At 50.1% G+C, this 25,711-nt stretch overlaps 1 protein-coding gene across 5 annotated transcripts in view; it reads right to left on the bottom strand.

The window, feature by feature from the left end:
• Grtp1 (growth hormone regulated TBC protein 1) overlaps positions 1 to 25,485 on the bottom strand; it is a 35,041-nt gene extending 9,556 nt beyond the window's left edge. For 3 of the 5 annotated variants that reach the window (XM_038325098.1, XM_038325100.1, XM_038325099.1), the window contains exons 1-7: positions 25,350 to 25,485; positions 24,908 to 25,059; positions 17,439 to 17,597; positions 13,899 to 14,023; positions 9,907 to 10,003; positions 4,407 to 4,579; positions 4,149 to 4,334 (exon numbers count right to left, since the gene is read on the bottom strand). In XM_038325098.1, coding sequence (XP_038181026.1) covers positions 4,149 to 4,334; positions 4,407 to 4,579; positions 9,907 to 10,003; positions 13,899 to 14,023; positions 17,439 to 17,597; positions 24,908 to 25,059; positions 25,350 to 25,396 — 939 coding nt within the window. In that variant the 5' untranslated portion in view covers positions 25,397 to 25,485. Of the gene's footprint in view, positions 1 to 1,463; positions 1,708 to 2,011; positions 2,467 to 4,148; positions 4,335 to 4,406; positions 4,580 to 9,906; positions 10,004 to 13,898; positions 14,024 to 17,438; positions 17,598 to 24,907; positions 25,060 to 25,349 lie in introns of those variants that run through there. The other 2 variants (XM_038325096.1, XM_038325097.1) reach the window with 2 other exon arrangements.
• Positions 25,486 to 25,711: the final 226 nt, after the last annotated feature.

The raw sequence follows: 25,711 nt of genomic DNA, 5'->3' as shown, positions 1-25,711 counted from the left end.
AGACTAAGCAGCTGCAGCCGTCTGCAGTGCCCTCTGCTCATAGGTGGGACACCTCTCCAATGACAGCAGCTGTATTCATCGTGGGAGAGGTAGCCATCCTAAAGTGCCCCACCCCATCTTGTGGGCCATCTCCCTCTGGGTGCAGAAGACAGAACAGGAGCCCTTCCATAGAAGCATCATGTGTCTCTGACTTCAGAAGCCAACAGCAAGCAATGCAGACTCCACACTGGCAGGCACTTCCAAGGTTTGCTTGCTGGCCCTGGAACTTGAGCCTCCTGTCCGATCACCGAAGGGGTCCTAGACCCAAGCCCTAAGACTCCTGCCTTTGGGAAGAGGGAATTTGTACCTCCGAGATACTCTGTTGGGGTCATTAGCAGGGCTGCAGGTTTTACCTTCCTGGTCTGAACAGAACAGGACAACTTGAAGTCAGCCCTTAGAAAGGGGCTGAGCTGAAGAGAGCTCTGCTCCTTGACTGGTGCAGGCTCTCTACCTTTCAGACTGAGCACAGAGTTCTCCCATGTGACTCTAGCTGCTCCCTGGGGCCCCAGCACGCTTCCCTCCCTCTCGCCACCCCACAGGTAGTACCAAGGAAAGCCATCTCCAGCTATACCTTGGGGGCAGTGTGTGCATACTACCTTGTGAAATATCTCTACAGTAGTGTTAGGTACAGCTCTGGGTCTGCCCACTCCCAGACAGTTAGTACATCACGCTTTAGAGGATTTGGGGCCATCCAGGTAAGGATACTTGGCAGCTTTGATAAATTATTCAGTGCGGGGGTGAGGGGGGGGGGTCCCTTTCAGCTGTCATACTGGCTGCAAGACAATGGGTTCAGTGCTTATTTGCAACAAATGACAGCTGCCATTGATGAAGACCTGATGATCTAGCTTCATGAACAGCCTGTCCCGGGGAGATTTTGTCAGTCTGCCAGGCTGTGCTGTGTCTGTGGGACATTGGAGGTGGGGGGGTGTTCTAGAAGGTCTGACTGAAGAGCCTGTCCACTGAATGAAGGACAGCCAGAGGACAGGGACCTCACCAACCTAGCTGTAAGGTCCATTTCTAAAAAGCAAGTATAACCATGTTCAGCAAGTGGGCTGCTCTGCTCCATCTATCCCTCATAGCGCCCTGTCTGTGTAGGCACAGCACCTAGCCTTGGCTAGGAAAGTATCCTGGGAAAGTAGGGGTGGGCCTTACTCTCCAGACAGACCAAATCAAAGCCACATATGACAGTCACTAACTTCAGGTTGAATGACACTAGGAAACTCAGCGCTGACCTCTACTCAACAAAATGTGTGCTTCGTGTCTCACATTCCCGACATCTCAGGGAAAATAGGTATTTCCAATGTGTGTGTATGTCTCAAAAAACAACATACGGGTCCCAGGACCCGGGTACGGCTTGGTAGGCGATTGCTGAGCCATCTCACTGGGCCAGATAATTCTAATTATTACTCCAAAGATAGGCAAAATTTGTAGAGCACGTATTTTAAATCATTCTCTTTTAAAAGTTCACATTACTAGTGTCAAGACTTCAAGTATTTACAGAGGAACAGTGCGGTCGGAATCGGTAAAGTGTCTGCTGTGGCAGTAGAGTTGCAGCAGCGGGCAAGGTGGGCGTGGGCCTCAGCCCTGGGTCAGCAGTGCAGCCCGGCAGCTCTCACGCAGCCTGCTGATGGTCGTCATGGACAAGCTGCCTGGCTCTGAAAAGATTTTCTGCAAGAGAGGCAAATGTGTCTTTCCAAACAACCCCTCAGGACACATTTTCCACTTGTGTGGTGTTGCTTTAATCCCAGCACTTAAGGGACAGGCACAGGCAGGTCTCTGTGAGTTTGAGGCCAGCCTGGTCTATAGAGTTGAGTTCTAGGATAGCCCTTGCTACACAGAGAAACCCTGTCTCCAAAAAAAAAAAAAAAAAAAGTTGGCACCTGGCAGGTAACCAACCTGCCAAGCTTTGACAGGGAGGTGGCCTAGGTGAAGATTCCATCTCCCAGAAGATATGGCAGCACAGTACCCTGCACTGCCCTAAAGGGGTTGCCCCAAGACAGCCAGAGTGCTCAGTACACTGATCTACACTTAGGTATCAACAGTGGCTATTACAACCCTGAGGTACAGAGGTCAGTCAACCAAGACTCAGTTCTGGAGTGTCACACTCAGCTCAGGGTCTGGCTCTGCCACATGACGAGGAGACCAGGGGAATGGAGACAGTTCTCTGGGTAAGGTAAGGGCCTGGGCATCCCTGACTCCACATCACAAAAGCATGTCTGAGTTTGTTCGCTTGGCATCCAAACCGGACTAATGAGGTACACAGCGTGAGGCACACTTAGGCTTCTACCCACGAATGTAGTTCATTTCTTCCAGGTCTGTGAGGGAAGACCATGTGGTCTCTTATCTTGTAGGGAGCACAGGAGAGGTTGTTCCAGCTCCTGAGAAAACAATCTAATCCATTCTCCCCAAGAAGCACCATGTAAATAGCTGTGGAAAGATGAGAGGTATTGGTTCCAGGAGCCAAGCTCAGGGTAGGTGGCAAGGTGCCTTCACCGAGCCAGTTCACTAAACCAAATAATTCAACTATAACTGCAAAGATAATGATAACAAGAGCTGCAAAACACCGTGATTTTAAATCACTCAGGGCACAGGGACAATAAAACACAACTGTCAGTCCCAGTTCTTCATGGGGACAGGAACTGGTGGCAGTCACTACCTGCCTGTAGATATGAAGGAAGGATGTCCCCAGGCAGTCTCCAGCTGTTTCTTGGTTCACACTCAGACATTTGAATCCTGTCTGTGAGAGCACAGATCTGCTGGTTCTGGAAAGCCTGGAGTCAGTCTGCTTTTTTTATTATATGTTGCTATTGTACTTAAGTTTGGGATGAAGCTCCAACTCCAAGAAGCTCACGGAAGAGCTCTCTCCACCACACCCAGACCTCTCTGGCTTGGCTTCAGCCTCCTAATATGAGGAATGGGAAACAGCTGTGGGGTCGTTTCCCAGGTCCCTACGGGACCCCACCACAGGTTCCCATCCCTTTACGCACTCGGAACTGCCAACACTTCATCTGAACTACAAAAATTAGAAGTGTATGGGTATCCTTTCTAGAGGTATGTACCCCAGTGGTAAATTTTGGGGGTTTTGTTTTAACTTCTTTGGGCTTTTTTTGAGACAGGGTTTCTCTGTGTAGCCCTGGCTGTCCTGGAACTCTAGACTAGGTTGGCCTCTCACATAGATCCTCCGGTCTTGGCCTCCCTAGTGGAGCTCTAGGACTAAAGGTTTTTTTTTTTTGTTTTTTTTTTTTTTTTTTTAGACAGGGTCTCTATCTAGTCCTGGCTATCCTAGAACTCACTGTAGACAAGGCTGGCCTTGAACTCAAAAAGATCCTCCTGAGTGCTGGAAATAAAGGCAATGAGTTGCTAACCCCATCTCATCCCATCCCACCCCCACCCCAGCCTCCAAGGGTGCTTGCCAGGAAGGGGCTTCAAGCATGGTAGAATAGAGCATGGAAGGGACCTCTGCAACATCCTCAGACTTAGTGCTGGGTGTGACGATGTACTTTTAACCCCAGCCTTCAGAAGACAGCCTGATATCTGAAGTTTGAGTCCAGTGTTGTCTACATAAGAAGGTCCAAGCCAGCCCTGAATCAAACCAACAAAAACTCGAACCCTCAGGTTCTGTTTTGCATGGGTTCCTGCCAGGGTCACTCAGCTCTGGACTCTGTTGGCTTCTCAGTCCTCCAGCCTTGGTTTTGCCCAGCCTCTTCCCCACCTCATCCTTAGCAGTTTCCAGTCGGTCCACACAGCCTGCATTCCCTAGCCTCACAAGTGGCCCTCTGAGGTGCCAAGGATCAGGGCAGGAGGAGTTTCGGCCTTCTGAAGGCTGGTGACGAGACTGAGCTAGCTAAGGGCATGGAGGCCTCACTAACATGCCTGCCCCCTCTCCCAGACTCCAGAACAAGCTCTCTAGGTGAAGAGCAATGGCCTCAGACTTGAGATCAGAGACTTTTGTAGCCACCTGGGCAGCCCTCAACTCCAGCCATAGCTCCAAGAGGGAGGGAGCTGCTCACAGGAACTGTTACTCAGCAGAGATACCAGGACACTTGACAGTTGGTGGGTGGGTCAAAGAACTGCCCCTCCCTGCACAAGCCAAGCCGTCCAGAACTTACCTGCATGAACGTGTGACACTCAGTCACAAAGTCCCCTTTGGTGATCTGCTTGAACTTGTCACAGATGTCTGGAACACTGTTGGCTTCCAATATAAATTCCTGATGTTGCTTAATTAAGGTCAGAGCAACCCGGAAGATGATCTTGGAGCCTTCGTTGAACAAGCAGTCCCAGATCCGTAGCACCGTCTGTAGAGACAGAGATTCCCCAGTCACTCCACAGCAGCCCCCACAGGCCCTGAGGTTGACCAGGGTACTCGCCTCCACAGGCAGGATGTCCACAAACAGGCAGATGAACCAGCGGGATACCAGCAGGGTCCACAGCACACCATGGGCGTCCATCAGGGCTGCCACCGCTGGTAGCTTCATCCTCACCAGCTCTGCCAGGACTTCCTGATCAGTCTTCAGCCCCAGCATTGCTGGGCTGTAGTAATCTGCCACACAGAGGGGACAGAACCGAGACTCAGATCAGTAGGGCCTGGGGGCAGAAGCCTATATTCCCAGGTTCTTATTAGGAGGCTGAATTCAAGGACTGCTTGAGCTGCAGAGAGTTCAAGGACAGCCTGGATAGTTCATGAGCCCCTGTTTCAAAATGAAAGTTAAGAAGAGGGCTAAGGGTGTAGGCCAGTGGCAGAGCATTGGCGTAAATAGCAAGCTCACAGCTCCTGGGTTTCATCTTCCGTACAGAAAAAGATTCATGACCCATGGGAGGAAATGTTGACATAAGCTCCTCTGTAGAGGAGCCTCGAAGGCACCCAGCTTAGTAAGCTAGGTCAGAAAAGATAAGTCCTCAGGACATAGACTCAGGTGAACCATGGTGAGGAACAGGTCAATGGTTCTATGACGTCCTCAGGATAGGTTCAGGCCACAGCTGAACGGTGAGGAACAAGAGTCACGGGTTTATGAGACAGTTTCAGATTCTCAGGGCTGGGATGTGGCTCAGCGGCACAGCGCTTGTCTTACCTAGCAGGCGAGAAGCCCTGAATTTATTCACTGCTTCATAAAACTAGGTATGGTGGCACATCTGAAATCCCAACACTTGGGACAGTAGCACTTAGCTGGATAGTGAGTTTGAGACTAGCCTGGGCTACATGGGGTGGAAGGGGAGCAAAGGGATGGGGAAGGAAATGTTAGGGTAAAAAATTTATATTACAACAATAATCAAATTCTCACAAGTGCTTCCAACAGTGTTTCAATTGAAGACACAGGTCTTAACAAAATACTTTTGGGTTTCCTATTTTTTTTCTTTAAATTACAGTGCTTTATTCAGTGGGCAGGAGGGGCAGGTGGGCTGTCACAGCCATGCAGATGGAGATCAGAGGACCAGCTTCTGGACTCGGCCCCCTCTGTTCAGCAATGTGGTTGTCTAGGAGACAAGTGGCTATGCCCACTGAGCCGTCTCACTGGCCTTCCTACTTAACTTTTTTTTAAAAAAAAAAAAAAAATTAATTAATTAATTGTTAGGGCAATGTCAATGCCTGGTTTATGCTAGAAAAGAAATTATTAAGTCTGTGACAAAACAGAAAGCCATGGCACACTAATTATACACCAACAGTGTCCTGCTCATGAAGTGAGCCACTGTGGCATGGGATGGAGTGCACACTCATTTGACACCAGGGTTGGAACTGACTCATTCTGTTGACTTGGGGGTGCAGGGCAGCCTATCTCAAGAAAGAAGGAAGGAGGAAGGAGAAGCTGTCCTCTTCCACACACTTGCCTTGAATCTTCCTCTGGGGGCCTTTCTTGTTCTCTGTCTTGTTTCTGCTGGTGACTTATTCTGGGTGTTGCTGGGTGTTTCTGGCGACGGTTGGAAGGTTTCTGAGGTAGGTTCTCACTCTGAACCTCAAGATGACCTACAATTTGTGACCCCCTTGCCTTGACCTCCTAAATGCATGGATTACAAGCTAGGATTACACACCCAGCTGGCTCGTCCTAACTGTTCATCCTGTTGAGCTGGGAGAGGCATGTGCAGAGACAGCCAGGGCCATCCCCAGCTCTGTCCTCGGCTCAGCAGAGGCAGGGAAGATTTGCAAAGGAGTATTTCATGACCTTGGCCCTGCTTGGAAGCTTAGACCAGCTTCCAAAAATAGAGCCGTTCGAACTCCACGGCCCTGACACGGTCTCCCAGGGGAGGATTACATTAACCCCTTCACCTCCCCACCTTCCTCCCACTCTCCTGTGGTATGACCACACTGCACACTGGCCCAGAGCCATGCACAGCCCTAGCTCCAGTGCCTCTGCTAGTCCAGGGACATCCATGCCTTTGTTCATAGCCCCACACCTGGCTCAGCCACCACATCCTGACTGCCCCACAAAAGGCAGAGGTTCCCACGTTCTGATAGCAAATCCAGGAAGAGCCACAGAGTGGTGTGGTCTGCAGGTGGCTGACTTTCTTATACTTTTCATTCCACATGTTTCCATATGCAGTTGTATGCACTATGCCACACGTGTTTTCTATGCAGTTGTATGCATTGTGTCACACATGTTTCCATATGCAGTTGTATGCACTGTGTCACACGTGTTTTCTATGCAGTTGTATGCATTGTGTCACACGTTTCCATATGCAGTTGTATGCACTGTGTCACACGTTTCCATATGCAGTTGTATGCACTATGTCACACGTGTTTCCTATGCAGTTGTATGCACTATGTCACACGTGTTTTCTATGCAGTTGTATGCATTGTGTCACACGTTTCCATATGCAGTTGTATGCACTATGTCACATGTGTTTTCTATGCTGTTGTATGCATTGTGTCACACGTTTCCATATGCAGTTGTATGCACTATGTCACACATGTTTCCTATGCAGTTGTATGCACTATGTCACACATGTTTCCATATGCAGTTGTATGCACTATGTCACACATGTTTCCTATGCAGTTGTATGCACTATGTCACATGTGTTTTCTATGCTGTTGTATGCATTGTGTCACACGTTTCCATATGCAGTTGTATGCACTGTGTCACACGTTTCCATATGCAGTTGTATGCACTATGTCACACGTGTTTTCTATGCAGTTGTATGCATTGTGTCACACATGTTTCCATATGCAGTTGTATGCATTGTGTCACACATGTTTCCATATGCAGTTGTATGCATTCTGGGTCACACATGCTGAGACTCCACCAGTTTGCTACCAATCACAGATAAGGACATGTCAAAGGACTTATCACTAGTGCCAGTGTGGCAGAGAGGCTCTGCTGGGAATGGGGGAACCGGCACCTTCTGTTAGGAACCACCAGGGAGGGCAGCTTGGCCCTGCAAGCAGCCTAAATGAAAAGAAAGAGCTGGGTGGTGGTGGTGCATGCCTATAGTCCCAGTACTCAACAGAAGCAGAGAGATCTGTGAGTTCAAGGTCAGCCTGATCTACAGAGTGCGTTCCAGGATAGTCAAAAAAAAAAAAAAAAAAAAAAAAAAAAAAAAAAAAAAAAAAAACCAAAACTGTATCAAAAAACAAACAAAAAAGGTGAAAGCTCGAGTCTGGAGTCCAGGGCAGACCCAGGCAGAATCCTTGGGGCTGGGCGGTATCAGGGTCTACAGAAACAAAGGGATGGAGTGGCCCACTGTGCTGGAACCCCTCACTGTGGACAGGCTGGGAGTTTGGAGACAGCTGTGCACAGCAGAGAACAACTCCTAGGACAATGAAGAATGTCCCAAAGCTATCACATTGTATGAGCCTATAAAACAGTACCTTGAACTCCTGACCCTCTGTCTTAGTCTCCCAAGCGCTGGGATGACAGTGTGGGCCACCATTCCCAGCATACACTGCTCTTTTGAACAGATGAGAAATGTTTCAGTGGGTCTGAAGGTTGAGAACTTGGGAAAGTAACTGGTGAGCATGAGCAACGAAAGTAAATGGACTTTAAAAGTCATCAAGATGGGAAGCTGAGGGTGGAGTACACGCAGCCCCTGCAGTGGGAAGCTGGGGGTGGAGTGCATGCAACTCCTGCAGTGGGAAGATTGGGATGGAGTACATGCAGCCCCTGCAGTGGGAAGCTGGGGGTGGAGTGCATGCAACTCCTGCAGTGGGAAGATTGGGATGGAGTACACGCAGCCCCTGCAGTGGGAAGCTGGGGGTGGAGTACATGCAACCCCTGCAGTGGGAAGCTGGGGGTGGAGTGCATGCAACTCCTGCAGTGGGAAGCATGTAGCTCTTATAGTGGGAAAATTGCAGCCCCTGCACTGGGAAGCTGTGCGCAAGGTTCCTCATGAGCCCAGGAGGTCCAGGCTGCTTGGATGAACAGTGGCCTTGCCTCATAAGGAAGGTGCCAAGGAAATGGCTCAGACGGTAGAGTGCTTACCTCGTGGGTTCTAGTCTCAGCACCCATGACTGAGTGTGATTATGCTTGACTATATTCTCAGCACTGGATGTGAGCGAAGGGTCAGAGGCTCAAGATCAGGCTGGGTGGTGGTGTCGCACACCTTTAATCCCAGAACTCGGGAGGCAGAGGCAGCCGGGTCACTGAATTCAAGGCCAGCCTGGTCTACAGAGCGAGTTCTAGGCAGGCTCCAAAGCTACACAGAAAAACCCTGTCCTCATGGCTTGCTCACCCTGATTTCTTATAGACCCCAGGACCACCAGCCCAGGGATGGCACCGCCCACAGTGAAGTAGGTCTCCCCCATCAATCATCAGTCAAGAAAATGTGCCACACACTTGCCTATAGGCCAGTCTGGTGAGGGCATTTCCCCTGCCGAGGTTCCCCCTTCCCAATGACTCTAGCTTGTGGGAAGCTAACCCTGAACCAGCCAGCTCGCATCCTTACCCCTGTGGGCTAACAGCAGGAGCAAAGGGAGCTGGATTCTCTCTGGTGGGTCCCAGTCCACCAGCACAGCCCTACCACATGCCTCAGCGAGGACACATTATGTACACATTCTGCAGAACCCAGGCTCGGAAAAAACAACAGCAGATCAGCCCTGAGCTGACATATTCCCTAGGCCTCCGGTTTCCTCATCTGGGAAATGGGCTTGACCAATACCAATATAAACACACAACTTAGGTTGAAGCGAGGCTGTGTTTGAAGTTTAGCAGGGACCCAGGAAGTAGGAAAACATCCCAGGCTCAAGGCCACACACCCTCTCATGTTCTAACTCACTTCTGAGGGGCCAGGCACAGGACTGGACAGGCAGGAAATCTCTCTGTTCCAAGTCACCTCCCTCAGGACAGCACTGATTCTTCCTGGTGACCCTCACCGCAGCCCGTGGTGACTTGATTACACTGAATTTACTACACCCAGTGACTGTTCTCTGTTAACAGATGGCAGGTCGGCAGCCTGAAAAGGACAAGCAACTCCCAGCTTCGAAAGCAGCAACATCTGTCAACAGTGTGCTTTCTCACAAACTTAGTACAACATCTGAGCTGTGAGGCTCACGTGTGATCAACTCGACTACATAAAGGACACACACACACACACGTGTACACACGCGCGCGCACACACACAAACACAAGGAAGGGGCCATGGAGAACACCTGCCCAAAGGCAAGCCTACACCCTCAGCAGAGACCACAGAACCCAAGTCTTAACTTCGGCTTCCACAAACCAACTATGTTTTCACTAGATTTCTTCCCTCTCCTCCCTCTCTCCGGTGATGGGGATTAAACCCAAGACCTTCCTTCACAAAAGCCAGGAAGTGCTCCATCCCTGAGTTACACCCAGCCATTTCACTCCATCCTGAAGGGCCAGCCAGACCTTTTCGAAGGAATCAGAAGCCGGGCAGAGCGAGGGCAAGGACGGGGCAGGACAAAGAGAGCTTTCAACCCACCAGGTAGTATTCTTCCAACAAGAGCGTCCAGGAGCCAGAAAGATTCCTCTTCGTTCTTGGTGATAAGAATCAGATATCCTGCTATGAAATTCATTCCCTGAAATCAGAATGAGACACAAACCTCACCTGAGTGCTAGACAGAGTGCAGTATTTCAGCTCACGGTAGGTTCCCATTCCTGTGTCCTTCCTGGAAACTTGGGGCGCTCTAGAGCAGGGGTTCTCAACCTTCTGAACACCGCAGCGCTTTAGTATAATTCCTCATGGTTCGGTGACCCCAGCCATAAAACTATTTTTGTTGCTACTTCAAAACTCTAATTTTGCTACTGTTATAAACTGTAAATCTCTGATATTCAGGATGTCTGATATGTGACCCTCCCCAAAGGGGTTGAGACCCACCTTTGCATGGCACAGTAGAGACCCAAGGCTAACTGTCTGTACTGTTCAGCCATTCAACGTGAAAGAGGGAACTCAAACCTGAAGAACACAGATTGCCACTAAGAATAGAAAACTGAAGGCTCTCTCTTGCGACCGCTGGCTTGCAGCACAGTTGGTGGGGACCAGTCTGACCAGTACAGAGCTCTGGAAATCCGCTAGTGACTGTGTTTGAGACAGTGGCTGTACTGGCATTTCACTTGTATTTGAATAAATAAAGCTTGCCTGAGGATCAGAAAAGTAAAACAGCCCCACTGGTCAGCCTTACAGACCAGGCAATGGTGACACACACCTTTAATCCCAATAGCCACACTAGCTTGCCACAGAAACCAGGCAGTAGTGGGGCACGCCCTAAATCCCAGCACTAGAGGATTATAAAACAGGAGGAGACAGCTCTCCGCAGTCTCATTCTGAGATTCCTGGAGGCGAGTTTGCCATTTCGGACTGAGGTACAGATAAGAGTCAATGGCTGGCTGTTTTTGCTTTTCTGACCTTCAGGTTGACCCCCGATTTCTGTCTCTGAGTTTTTATTCATCGTGCTTCAATCAGCAAAGGTCAGCCAGGCTGGTGACACAGTCCTATGACCCCAGTGTTTTAGGAAGTTGAGGTAGGAGAACCAGGAGTTCAAGGCAGCCTAGAGACTCTGATTCAGAATAAGAAAGTGAAAAGAGTGGGGCTGGAGGGATGGCTCAGAGGTTAAGAGCACCGACTGTTCTTCCAGAGGACCTGAGTTCAATTCCCAGCAACCACATGGTGGCTCACAACCATCTATAATGATATTGGTTCCCCTGTCTGACATGTAGGCAGAACATTGCATACATAATAAATAAATAAGTCTTAAATAGAAGTGAAAAGAGGCCCCTGGAATAGCTCAAGAGTAAGGCACCGCTTCACATGATCAATCCTCAGCTCCCACAAAAGGCAAACAACAAGAAGTCCTGGCTGAAGAGGCGGGACAGTGAGGACTTCCCCCAAAGGGCAGGTGCTCCAAGTACTGGCACAAAGCCAGACAGAGGTCATGGCCCTCGAAGCTCATGACGGGGACCTAGCAATGTGTGCTCCTGTCACCTCTGAGAGAATAAAGCTTTGCATAATTTCTGCCTTCCTCCCTTTTGTTCTGTCTATACTTCTAAAAGATACACTTACCAGGAGCCAACTCCCACTGTCGGGCACCCAGCCTCTAATACCTCAGAATGTCCTCCACAAGCAAGAGGCACAGGGCCTAGGGAGGTGGCCCTGGTAAACTGTTTGCTCCACAACTGAATGCGGATCTCCAGCGCCCCCGTGAAAAGGCAGGCACTGCTCATCTCAGCACTGGCGAGGGGGAGACAGGCAGAGTACGACTCTACATCTTGCTGGCAGGCCAGTCTGTCTCAGTTAGCAAGTACCAGGTTCAGTGAGCTCAAGGGCCATGTCCTAAAAATAAGGTGGGGTGTCATCTATAGGGTAAGACACTTGATGTCACTCTGTGACCTGCAGATGCACGCACAAACTCATGACAGGTAAATGTCTTGCCCACAAAAGCCAAATGAAACTCAGTGACAAAGAACCTTTCTTTTTTTTTTTTCTTTCTTCTTTCTTTCTTTCTTTCTTTCTTTCTTTCTTTCTTTCTTTCTCTCTTTCTTTGTTTTTCCCTCCCTCCCTCCCTCTTTCCCTCCCTCCCTCCCTCCCTCCCCCTCTCCCTTTCTGTTTTCTTCGGACAGGGGAAGTAGCTTTGGAGCCTGGCCAGGATGGCTGGCCTCAAACTCCCAGAGATCCGCCTGCCTCTGCCTCCCAAGTGCTAAGATTAAAGATGCACGCTGCCACCACCACCCAGGTAACAGAGAACTTTTCAATCATGAAAAAAGATTCAATGCCCAGCACTGAAAAAAGTAAAGAAGGAAAAGTGTACAGACCAAGGCACTGTGACAGCACAGAGGCCGGGAATGGCTCTGCGTCCCTGGGTCATGAGAGTGACAGCAACTGGGAAGATGCCAGCAAGATATTGGTACTCATACGGAAGCACCTGAGGGAAGTCAGCACAGCTTCATCAAAGCAAATGCAAAGCCATTTGCAAGTACTTTATGACTCCCAATGTCATGGGCAGGACTGTGTCCCCATAGAGTGTCACCATTAGGAGGCATGGCTTTGTTGGAGTAGCTATGAACTTGTAGGAGGAAGTGTGTCACTGTGGGGGTGGGCTTTGAGGTCTCCTATGCTCAAGCTGTGCCCAGTGCCTCAGTTCACTTCCTGTTGCCTGTGGATCAAGATACAGATCTCTCACCTCCTTCTCCAGCACCATGTCTGCCTGCATGCCGCCATGTCTACCATGAGGATAATGAACTCCAAAACTATAAGCCAGTCCCAAAATGTTTTCCTTTATAAGGGTTGCTGTGGTCACAGCGTCTCTTCACAGCAATATAAACCTAAGACAGTCCCCAAAGGCAGAAATCTGTCTCAGAGTATGGCTTCACTTGGAGACAGGTCTGTGCAGATTTTCTAGCTAAAAAGAGTTTCCCTTGGAATAGAGACCTTCAGCTAGATGTGTCCTTACAAAAAGGGAGCTCGGAGACACTGATGACAAGCAGGGCAAACGTGGAGACAACAATCCCAAAAGTCTCAGATTCTTGGGCGGAGCCTGGACAGGAAGTAGGAAACAGCTGCAGAGGAGGTAGCCCTGACTGTTGTCCAGCCTACACCTGGGTCTTGTATTTCCAGAGTCATTCTTGTTTAGCCAGTTTGCAAGTACATAGTTCCAGCACACTCTCAACCACAATCAGGAAACTGCTCCCCAGCTGGCAATCGAAACAAGACCAAAATCTGCAGGTAGGATCCATTACACCAGGCTTCCAGAAGCAACTGCGAGAGATTGGCCCTGCATCGCACGGTGGCCACACCCACAAAATGTCTGCTCAGCGCACCTCAGGCCCCATCCTCCTTTTCATTCTGTGCCTCTCAATGTCACTCCCATTGTTCCCAGCTTCCACCCTCACCTTATTCACTGTGTGATAGATCAAAGTCACCCAGCAGGTGTCCCCTGCTTTTCCAGCAGGCACATACAGCAAGCTAGGCCAACTGTGAGACAGGCATCCCAACCCAGAGCCCATGACTCAGGAATAAAGTTTGTATAGTCATTTAAAAAGCACGGCACAAGAGAAAGACGCCATGCAACAGAGTTCACGTGGAGGGGTCTTTATTGGGGGAAAGGAAATGGAAAAAAAGGGAAGGGGATGGGGGATACCAGACTCTGGGAACAGGAGCAGCAGAAGAGAAGAGAGAGAGAGAGAGAAAGAGGGGGGGGGGAGGCGGGGCAGGCAGAGAAGAAGAGAAAAAAGGACAGGCAGAGAGAAAGAGCGATCTGGGAGGTGGGCAAAGCCCACCTTTTAAAAGGGAACATAGTAAATGCGCACAGAAGGTGCTCTTAGTGGCTGCAGCTGAGGATGCATCCTGTAAGGACCCTAAAGGCAGGCCAGTCAGATGCCTGAGTACTAACCGTTTGTACCTGCAGAATGCTACTGCTATGGACCTCTGGGGTATCGAATGACACCCCCAGCACATGCCAGCTCTGTCTGGGGGCTCACCTGGCAGTACCCCACACCTTGGTTGTGTAGCCCGTACGCCAGCAGCACGTTGTACAAGGTCTTCTGCAGACAAGGCTCGGCCGTCTTCCGGAACCTCACGTTGTCTGGGAATGTCCGGTTCAGGTCTACACAGAAATGCACCAGCGTCACCGTCAACCTCTCTGCAGCTGCCAAGGTGGCCAGACTCTGTCTCAGATTTGAGCAGTGGCACAACCCTGGCTGCACCTGATTCAGCTACTGCCTCAGGCGTTCTGCACACCTGATCCTTAGCCCAGGAGATGGTAAAGGGCACCAGGAAGGAGAGCAGGAATGGGTCCTAGTGCTCTTTCAGAATCGGGAATGGCAGGCAGCTGCCTGGACCCATGGTCGCCACGGGACACTTCCAATTACTGTCAGCATGGGCAAAACGCCTCCAGATTCAAAGATCAAATATATAAGACTAGGGTTGGGCATGGAGCACACCCCTCTTTAATACTTTAATCCCAGTACTCTGGAGAGAAGGCAGATTTCTGTAAGTTCAAGGACAGCCTGCTCTACATAGGGGCTTGCAGGTCAGTCAGGGCTATGGAATAAAATTCTGTCTTAACAAACAACACAAGGCTAGACGTGGTGGCTCACACCTGTAACCCAGGAGGGCAAGGCAGGATGACTGCAGAGTTCGGGGCTAGCCTGGGCTACAAAGTGAGCTGCAGTTTCAAAAGAACTGAAACAAAAACCCGCCCAGAAGCAGGAAGGAGAACAGGCCAAGACGCCCTTCAGAGATAAGGTGATAACCAGGAATTAAATAAACTCTGCTGCTGGGCTTTGTGCAGATGCTTCTCCGCCCTGCGCCACCCCGCCCCTTCCTGCTGCCACAGCCTTTCACCCCCCTAACCTCCCAGGCCCAAAACATCTCCCCTGGAACCATAAACATTCCATGATGCAGACCGGTCACAGGAAGAGCAGGGCCTAGCCACTAGAGACTAGCGGTGCAGGCTGCACTCACCCTATACGGTACCCCTGGCTGTGACATTTTCGCCACACGGCAGTGTCTTTCTGTGACACAGGTAAAGCCAAGTGTAGACAAGGCTCAGTGCCCTGTTTGTGCAGCACCAAAGTGATTCTGTGGACACAGAAAGTCCACCGTATGGTTCTTTATTTATCCAGATGGTCCTGCGTAACCCGGGGCTAGGGATGGGGCGCAGCTGATAGGTGCCTGTCCGCATGGAGAAAGCCCTGGTTTGATTCCCAGCACCACATACACCAGCTGTGGTAGCATACACCTGTAATCCCAGTACTCAGAAGACAGAGGCAGGTCATCCGTGGTTACATACGGAGTTCCAGGCCAGTCCAGAAGACCATCCTGTCTAAAAGACAAAGGTGCCTGTCACCAAGCTTGAGGACCTGAGGTCTAGCCTTGGTACCCTTGGAGGAGAACCAATTCCTGCGAGTTGTTCTTTAACCTCCATATATCCATGTGAGCATGCACGCACACGTGTGCACACACATGCTAAATAATAAATGTAATAAAAAATTTAAATCAAGCCAGGTATGGTGGCTAAACATCTTCAGTCACAGCTGTTGGGAGGTAGAGCCATGCAGATTGTTAGCTGAGGCCAGCCTGGTCTACATGGCAAGCTTTAGGCCAGCCCCAGGACTACACAGTGAGGCCCTGTCTCAAAAATAAGCAAATAATTTAAAAATGGCTACGTGATGGAGCTTGCACGTGTCCCACAGGATCGACGGTAAGAGACAAAAGTAGAACTGACACGTGCCAGAGCTGTAATGTTGTGGGAGAGCCATTTCGAACACCGTGAAGAGGTGTCTCTACCAAGGCACCTTCTGATTGGCTTAAAGCTGAATGGCCAATAGCTAGGCAGGAGAAGACAGGCAGAACTTGTGGAGAAAGAGAGGAACTGAGTAGGAAGGTTTGAGAGGTGAGGAATTCACCAGACACAGAGGAAGTGGACTGCATGATACTGAACAGAGGTAATGAGCCACATTATATAAACATGGATTAATATAAACATAGATAATATAAATTTAAGTTGTAAGAGCTAGCTGGGAACAAGTGTAAGCTAAAGCCAAGCTTTCATAATTAATAACAAGTCTCTGAGTCAACATTTGGAAGTTGGAGGTGCAAAGAAAATCTTACCATAAAAGATGTTAGTGTTTACAGGGGATGGTTTCAGTTTGGGGAATAGAAAGTGAACAATAATATGCATATTTTTCCACAATAATTATTTTCCTAAAACGCACTAAACAGAACCTTTAAACCCGTTTTCCAAATAAATAGCAATAGCCTACTATTATCTAAAATACACAAGGCTACCTGAGGACCTGTGCTTCTCAGCCTGAGTCAGCACCACTGACTGGCTCGATGAGAACCTTGGGCAGGAGCTGTGTTCTGAGACCTCTGGCTGGGTTCCACAGCCCCCACAGACTGCCTCAGCCTCCCACAGACTACTCAGCCCCCCCAGACTGCCTCAGCCTCCCACAGGCTGCCTCAGCCCCCCTCAGGCTGCCTCAGCACCCCCAGACTGCCTCACTCCCCATAGACTACCTCAGCCCCCACAGACTACATCAGGGCCCCATACTCCCTCAGCCTCCCACAGACTACCTCAGCCCCCACAGACTACCTCAGCCCCCACAGGCTGCCTCAGCCCCCCCCCCACAGGCTGCCTCAGGGCCCCATACTTCCTCGGGCCCCACAGGCCCTGGCCATGTGAGCAGAGACTCAGAGGCCGTGGGAGCCGCAAAATAGCCCTGCCCATGGCAGGAACAAGCTGTCCCCTCGGCTTCTGTGCTCTGTTAGGTAACAGAAAAAAACTCCAGCACACTGTGTTTACGCTGGTATTGTTCACTGGCGTTTGCTCTTTGGAAAGCAGCTGTGGTTCCTAAATATTAATATCACAATACTCAGTGTGTGCTGAATGCAGAGCTTTTGGGGGTGGTAGGGTTTGTTGTTGTTGTTGTTCCATCTTTGTTTTGAGACAGGGTCCCTCTCTGTGGCCCTGGTTGTCCTAGAATTTGCTATGCAGACCAGTCTGGCCTCGAACTCAGAGATCCTCCTGCTTCACCTCCTGAGTCAGCTGGAACTAACAGTGTGAGCCAACCTGCCTGGCAACTCAGCTTTCTGAGCGCCAGTGAGGCCCTGTCACTGGGGTCCTAGAGGACAGGGAAGGACAGCACAGAGAACACCCAGGTCAGTCATAAAGGCCGTCTGTACACCAGGGTACAGGGAGCGCCCTTCACAGTGACACCAAGTGAACATGACCGAGGCCACTGCTGCTTAGCGCCACGGTGCTGCCTGCTGCTGGGGCTCCTAAACTCCCCACAAAGGAAATTCCATCAGTGCACTCATTGGCTGGTAGTCCCATAAACGTCTGCTGTTCCCCTCATGAACACTTTAGTCTTGATTTCTGCCTCAAACACAGCATCCGCAGGCTTCCTTATTGCCCAGGACTCGGGTAAGGATGGCGCTCCGTTCCTGAAAGGACCCTAGTCCGCCCTCCCCATCCAAGCTACACGGGCCCAGGGCACTGAGCACATGCTTCCCACCTGTCCGGATGGCCTCCTCCAGGCTGGGGCTGCCCTCTCCCTCCAGCAGTCGGTGGTAGTATCCAGGGTTCTGGTCCATCTGGGCCTGGGCTCCACTCACGGCCATCCAGACACGGGCCCGGTGCTCCAGTGGGATTCCCTTCCGAACATAGCGCTTCACTGAAACCCAGAGAGACAGAGGTGAGCTGGGAGTCCAGGGGATCGGAAGGATGCCCCAGTCTTCCTCCTTCACCTGAGCACCTGTCTTCCTAAACCGCTCCAGAAAGGACCCGAAGCTTACTAACTTTGTCAAAATAGAAGTCCCCAAGACCTGTGAAATGAAGCACACCATGTATCTACACTGATGGTTCACTTCTAACGCAGCCACTGGTCAGAGAGAAGACAGGCTAGGGTTACACACTCATCACCCACCACACTGAGTAGACCTAGTACATCAAAGAGTCCATCTGGGGTGTTGCTCAGTGGAATAGCATGTGCTTGCCATGTACAAGGCCCTGGATCCAAGGCTCAGAACTCAAAGAGACAAAACAAAGTTTAAAAATGCCTCCGCTGGGGAGGTAGGTAGAGGTGTGGGTTCTCTGTTGAACACTGGAGCTTCAAGTAGAGAGGCAAGGGCCCAGGGGCTTCATGGATGCAGTTCTCAAGGATCCTGGCCACCAACCAGGTGCTGGTCCTAACCGGGAGGAAGAGAAGCAGGAGGCCCAGGCCAGGTCTGGCAGTCACCCAGCACATGGCTATGGGGCCAGAAGCCAGTGGGAGGCTAAAGAGGCCCATTCTGCACGAGAATGAGCTCATGAGCCCATGAGCCCAGAGGGACCACAGCTTCAGCACAGGGAGAACCTTGGCTGGAATGTAAAATGAATTAAAAAATAAATTAGGGCTGGAGAGATGGCTCAGAGGTTAAGAGAACTGGCTTCACTTCCAAAGGTCCTGAGTTCAATTCCCAGCAACCACATGGTGGCTCACAACCATCTGTAATGAAATATGCTGCCCTCTTCTGGCCTGCAGGGACATATACAGACCACTGTATACTTAATAAATAAATAAATCTTTAAAAAAAACTAAAATAAAAAATAAATTAATGCAAAAAAAAAGCAACTACTGGAATTCTATAGGCCATTGGGTAAAAGAAAAAACCTGGGGTTAGAATACTGCTTTATGATATAGCATTTGCTGAGCATATATGGGGTCCTAGGTTCAATTCCAAGAACTACAAAAGAAAGAAAGAAAGAAAGAAAGAAAGAAAGAAAGAAAGAAAGAAAGAAAGAAGAAAGAGAAAAGAAAAGACCTGAGGCAGCAGTTCTGTCCAACAGATTAAATCATTAAAAAACAAAAATAACTTCATGTGGGCTGGAAAGGGTCAGCAGGTAAAGGAACCTGCAGCAAATGCTTTGTGAGTTTAGTACCTGAATCCACATAAATCCATGGAAAGGTGGAAGGAGGAGAGAATTGGCTCTATAGTGTTGTCCTCTGATCTACACACACACACACACACACACACACACACACACACCCCAAAATGATTCTAATGCTGACTATAAACTCACAGTAACAAAAACAATATGGTACTGGTGAAGCGTTAGGTCAGTGGATTCGTGGCACACAATAAAGAACGTCAGAAACAGCCATCCAGAGAGTTGACTCAGCGGCCAAGAACACTTGTTGCTCTTCCAGAGGATCTGGGTTCAATTATCAGCACCCACATATATGCAGGCAAAATACCCACAAACATAAAAAAAATGTTTTTAAGAAAGCAATGCAGAAAAACAGGCTCACACACAAAAAAAGCCAATTGCTTCTTGACCAAAGTGGCGAAGGAAATTCAATGCAAAAAGAATAGTCTGTCCAAATAAAGAATAGTTAAAATAAATAAATAAATAAGCCCACAATGTAAAATTTGCATCCACCGAAGCAATGCAAAAATGCACAGCCACTTTGCAAAACACTTGCAATTTCTTTTCTGGCTTTCCTCTCCCATCTCCTTTTGATTCTGGGATCAGAAAGGCCTTGCCTATGCTAGACAATGCAATATCTTACTAGTTAAGCCTTTAATACAATCTAGCAATCCCACTATGCGTTGACCTAAGAAAACCTACATCCACACACAAAAGCCTGCGTTTTGGATTTCATACCCAGTGTGCCAATTAACGAGCAAACAGGTTGGGAAACACCTCAGCCATAGAAGAAATGAGCCAGTGATACACATAAGACCCTAGATGAGCCGCTAGAGCAGTGGTTCTCAACCTGTGGGTCGCAACCCCCACAAAGGTCGCATATCAGACATTATGATCTACAACACTAAACAAACTACAGTTATGAAATAGCAATGGAATTATTTTATGGCTGGGGGTCATCACAGCATGAGGAACTGTATTAAAGGGCCACAGCGCTAGGAAGGTTGAGAGCTAGAGACCACTGCAATATCAAATCCAGACTCAATGCTGCAGCCTTGGCAAGCGGTTAGTTAGTTACACGGCATCCCGGGAAGGCTGACTCAGAAACGATTGACAAGGAGTGGCCCATAGAATTTGGAAAGCAATGAAACTTAATTTTTCATGTGTGAATAGTAGGGTGCACCTGAGTACAGGTACGCACAAGGGTACCGGATCCCCGGGAGCTGGAGTTCTACAGTTTGAACAGCTTGACACGGATGCTGGAAACCAAACTCAGGTTCTCTGGGAGAGCAAGATGCACTCTCAACCTCTGAGCCGTCTCTCCAGCCACCACCACCCCCACACACACCTTGGCAACTCGTCTCCGTTTTTGGAGACAGGACCTCACTATGTATGTAGCTCTGGCTAGCCTAGAGCTCTGTGTAGAACGCTATGTAGACGCGGTTGGCCCCAACCTTATGGCAATGCTCCTGCCTCTGCCTCCAAGAACTAAGATTAATGTCACTCTGGCTCTGGTTTGAATTTAGTAATGTAAGTTTTTTGTTGCTTGTTCGATTTTAAACAAAGGACAAAATAGTCCCACACATCAATTCTGGCACCTGGACACCTGCTCTGCTCTGGCTTCTTAGCTCCACACCCAGGCATGCCTCAGTTTCCTTATCAGTCATAGAGCTGGGATGCCCTGCTGGCCCAGAGGCCAAGTCTCTACGCACACATTTTTTTTTTGGGGGGGGGGAGAGGTAGGTTTCAACAGAGTTTCTCTGTGTAACAGTACTAATTGTCCTGTAACTAGCTCTGTAGACCAGGCTGGTCTGGAACTCTCAGAGATCCGCCTGCCTCTGCTTCCCCTGGGGCTAAAGGCATGCACCACCTCCAGTTTCAATTTGTACAAAAAAAAAAAAAAAAAAAAAAAAAAAAAAAAAGGTGTGCACCACCACTACCCATTTTTTGTTTGTTAGTTGGTTTGGTTTCCCCCACACACACACATGCGCTTTTATCTCATCTAAACTTTCTTCAAGAGGATGAATTTAGCTTTCTAGCCCTCACAGACTGAGCTCCTTCTGAGGGCAGGGTTCTCCAACAGATGGCCACTAAACCCTGCAGAGAACCCCACAGAACTAGCTTCCAAGCAAAAGCCAGGTTTGGGGCATTTGGCCCTGAACGTGCTCCCACAATTCACCGGGAATTCAGGTGTGTGACACTAAAGCCACCAAGAAGCAAATGGTTCCCTGCTTTCCCTCTGCTCCAAGTCAGGACAGGAACAGCATGCTCCATTTCTGGGGGCTCCTGGCAGATCCTCACATAGGCAGGAAAACAGCATTCACTGTGCCTGCTCTTGATCAGCAGAGTGACTCAAAACTGTTGTAGGAGATGTCTCAGATAACAAGATCTGCAGGTAATTGGACACGTTCATATGATAGGGGATACTGGGCAGGGAGAACATGAGAGAAAAGGGCCCAGGTGACCATTTGAGACACTCTGTCAATCTCCTCTGATACCAATGAAACAAACTATGATCCCCAAATATCTTTTCTCATACAGGCAGAGGGGTTATTCTGAATCAGAAATCTCTTGGGGACACACAGAATACCAACATGGTGACATCCTCTGGCACAACGGGTGGTCAGTGACTTCTGTAAAGATGAAGCCACAGTTTGACACCATTTTAATACGGAAGGTGCTCGCCTTACACAGACAAGGCCAAGAAGACCCTCTAAAGAGAACAGGAAGAGTGATGGCCCTTAATCGAATGTGAACTTACAGATCCCCAGATCTCTCCCTGGATCCAGCTGCTTACAGACTCCCAGCTTTTCCTCTTCTAACCCCAGAATGGTAACTCTTCCGCAAATCGATCTCCTGGCAGCTGCTGAGATCTATAGCTTGCCTGTCCTACAGTTTCTTCTGTTCAATGCCAGCAAGATGTCTTTGAGTTTCCTTCCAACTCCAAGGCACGGTAATGCATGCCTCTAAGGCCAGCACTTGGGAGGCAGGGGCAGATGGATGTCTGTAAGTTTGAGGCCATCCCAGTCTATAGAGCAAGTTCTATATCAGCCAGGGCTTGAAAAAACCGTAACTGGTAAACAAAAATTTACCAGTGAGATCAAGAACTTCAAAAGGGGTCCTGTAGGCACTATTGACTCAGAGAGAACACCTCCAAAAACAGAAAACTATGTATGGTGGTAAACAGGCATAATGCCTGCACTCTGGAGGCTGAGATAATACAGGGATCTCAAGTTCAAGACTAGCCTGGACCACACAGCCAAGACTCAAAAAAACCACACACCCACAAGTGAGACGCGGTGGGGGGGGGGGGAGGAAGAGAGGGATGAACGGACAGAGAGACGGAGGTCACCAGATACCAAGGGATGCTTACTGAAACTCAAGAGTGGATTTAACATTGAGCCCCTGGCCGGGCGGTGGTGGCACATGCCTTTAATCCCAGCACTCGGGAGGCAGAGGCAGGCGGATCTCTGTGAGTTTGAGGCCAGCCTGGTCTACAAGAGCTAGTTCCAGGACAGGCTCTAAAGCTGCAGAGAAACCCTGTCTTGAAAAACAAAACAAAACAAAACAAAAAACCAAACATTGAGCCCCTGGCTCCTACCCCCATACATGAACACGGCTTCCTTGGTCATGTGATCTCTCTTCTGGGGATATTTGCCCTGCTGATTACACCACAGTCAACCTAGAATACCTGGCAGGAATTTCCCATTTCTGAAATAACTTGCCTACTCCTGTTTAACGCTTGATTGAACTTCCTCAGCTCTACAGCTTCCCTGCCTATAAACCTAGAAACAGGGGCACCTGGCAGACTCCCAGGGACCCCCACATACCCCCAACTAATTAGGCTTGTTTCCTGCCAGAACATCAGGGCAGCTCTCACCCTTCCTCAGGCTCTGGGTCTGCCAGGAGCCAGACACATCTGCTTGCACCATCGCTACCTGTTACCATAATGACAGCCAAATGAATGTTACAGAGAAACGCCGGTTAAAGCAAGTGAAACTTTTTTTTTGGGGGGGGGGGAGACTTATTTTTAGCCAGCCTGGTGCGGTGTCATGCACACTCAATCTCAGTTGGCACTCAGAAGACAAGGCAGGGGGACCTCTGTGAGTTTGAAACCAATCTGGTCTAAATAGAGAGTTCTATTCTGTTCCGGCCCTGGCTGCACAGTGATACACTGTCTGTCTCACAAAACAAACGGGGCGGGGGGGGGGGTGTCTCTGTGTGGTCCTGGCTATAATCCAGGCTGGCCTTGAACTCACGGATATCCACTCAAGTTCTAGGATTAAAAGCGTTTGTCATAAAGCCAGCTATTTTTACTTTTTATCGTGTGTGTTTGTGTATGTGTCTGCACATGGGTGTGTCTGCACATGGGTGTGTCTGCATGTGGGTGTTTACACAGGAGCATGTGTGCCCATGGAGGCCAGGGGCATTTGATTCCCAGAAAGCTGGAGTTACAGGAGGCTGTGACCCATCCCATCTGGGTGCTGGAGATTGAACTTGGGTCCTCTGGGAGAGCAGGGAGCATTCTGCCTCCTTCCCAGCCCAGCAAGTTAAACGTCCAGAACATTGAGACAAGTGTTCCAAAGCAAACCAGACCTGCTGAAGTCGGTACCAGACAACTGCTAACCAGGCCCAGTGGCTGAGGCCTGTAAAGGGTCATAGTTCATGGCCTGCCCTCAGAAAGACGCATTCATGCCAGCACGTGGAAGAAGAAGTCCCCAGTGGTTTTTTTTTCTTTTCTTTTTTTTCTTTTTTCTTTTTCCCAAGACAGGGTTTTTCTGTGTAACAGCCCTGGCTGTCCTGGAACTCCATAGACCAGGCTGGCCTCGAATTCATAAAGACCCCCCTGCTTCTGCCTCCTGAGTGCTGGGATTAAAGGCATGTGCCACCATCGCCAGGCTACCCAGCGGTTACTTCTGTAGTAGACTAGAGCCTGGGCTGAGAGAGAAGCAACTTCATGTTCTATCTTTCCGTATAACGAAAACGTTTACCATGTGCATGGATTATGTATTAAGTGTAAATAAAACTGCCTAACCTGAGAAGACCAAAGAAGTAGGTGCTAGCCGGAAACATGCCGGAAACATGCTGGCACACAGAGACTGGATGGGACAAGGAGTGTCCTCTCCCCTCGACCTTAGCCTTTCTGTTGGGCCATCCAGCTCTAGCACCATCATTAATGTCCTTGGGCTTACACTGCAGGTCTGTCGTCTATCTGGCCACCAGGCAATAGCCACCTTTAACAAATATGAAGTCCCTATTACTTTAACAAAGCAATGCTCCCTGCACCCAGGATTCCACAGTGAAATAAACAAAGTTCCCTTCAAGCAGGGAGGTCCCGACCTGATTCTAGCAAGGAAATAAACAGCAGTCAAATATGATAGGGGAAGGGGAAAAAAGCCGATTGGAAAAGCATACTGATTGCTATTGAGACCAGGAAGAAGGTTTGTCTTAGAACTGGACCAACCAGGAGCCTAGCCTGTCTGATGTTGAAGCATGAGGTCTATCTGGTGCTCCTGTTAGGGAAGGACATACGGAGAGCCCCACCTTGAGTGCCCCACTCTTACCCAATCTCTGTGGACTAGGCGCTGTTCTAAACCCTCTCAGAACACAAGGCTTCCTCGAAGCTTCCAAGTAAGTATGGACTTTGCCCATCTTCAGTTAAGAGGGCGTGGTGACCATGGTGGAAGGGCAGTGAGGTGTGGAGCTCGCCAGCCTGCCTGCTGTGGCACACACACACACACACACACACACACACACACACACACACACACCCTCAGGTCTGTTTTAGGAGTTCCAGCTGGTAGGGACCGTGCTGCTGAGGAGTCCCATTATAGAGAGGTCCTGCTGCTGGGGGTTGGGGGCGGTAGGGGTGGGGGAGAGAATCACATTCGCGGGATGCCCTGTACTGGGTTCTGCTGCTGGAGAGTCCTGCCACGGGGGCTGTAACTGCTCCAGAGTCGCTCTACAGGAGGTCCCGCAGTCCAGAGGTCGCGCTCAGGGTCGCACCACAGGGGTTCTGGCTGCTGGGGGAGGTCGTCGAATGGCTGCTATGCCAGCCAGCAACAGGCCTCTCACCTGTGAGGTTTTTTCGGACCCCGCCGCTTCCCTTTAGAAGTTTGGACCACTTGATCGCCCTCTTGGTGAGTATCACCAGGTACGTGGAAAAGAATTCTTCATAAGCCACATAATCAAAGTCTTCGGGCCTTTCAAATCCATACGGATCGATCCTATAAACCACAAAAAGAACCTGTTTCCCGAACCAAGTTTCCGCGCCCGCAAGGATGCGGCTGGGGTCCAGGATCTCCGCCACCCGACACCCCTCGGTTCTCCACTCAGTCCATCCTCGGCCCGCCGTCCCTCCCTCTCTTCCTCCCCTCCTCCATCCCTTCCACTCCTCCGCCCCTCATTACCCTCTCTTCTCTCCTAGGACCAGAGCGCGTCTCCCGCGCACCAGCGACCGGCTCAGATCCAGTCCGGGGCTGGCGCCCGGCACCCCGCGCGCGGCCTCCGCACCTACCTGGGCACCCGAGCCCGCGCCGCCTGCGCGCGCTCCGCGGGATCCATGCGGAGAAGGGCGGCCGACCGCGGGACTCCGGTGCAGCGCAGCCCAGAGCGCTGGACCCCGATGCGCCGCCGGCCCCGGGGCGCGCGAGTGCTTCCGGCGGGGGCGTGGCTGAGACGGGGGTGGGACGGGGACTAGGGGCGGAGCCAGTGTGGGGGCGGGGCGGGTGGGTGGACTGGGCGGGGCTGGGGTGGGGGCCCTGTGGTCAGGAGAGGGCCTAGGGACTCCGGGCGCCCAGACCGGGTGCACCTGCTGCAGCCGGGCTCTAGGGATCCCAAAAGCCATCGAGATGGAAACCTTCGCCGAGTTTGGAAGAC

The sequence above is a fragment of the Arvicola amphibius genome, chromosome 4 (genome assembly GCF_903992535.2).
Source record: "Arvicola amphibius chromosome 4, mArvAmp1.2, whole genome shotgun sequence".
Classification (NCBI taxonomy): Eukaryota; Metazoa; Chordata; class Mammalia; order Rodentia; family Cricetidae; genus Arvicola; species Arvicola amphibius.
The sequence above is the reverse complement of the archived record's forward strand: the minus strand, read 5'-3'. Positions and strand labels throughout refer to the sequence as shown.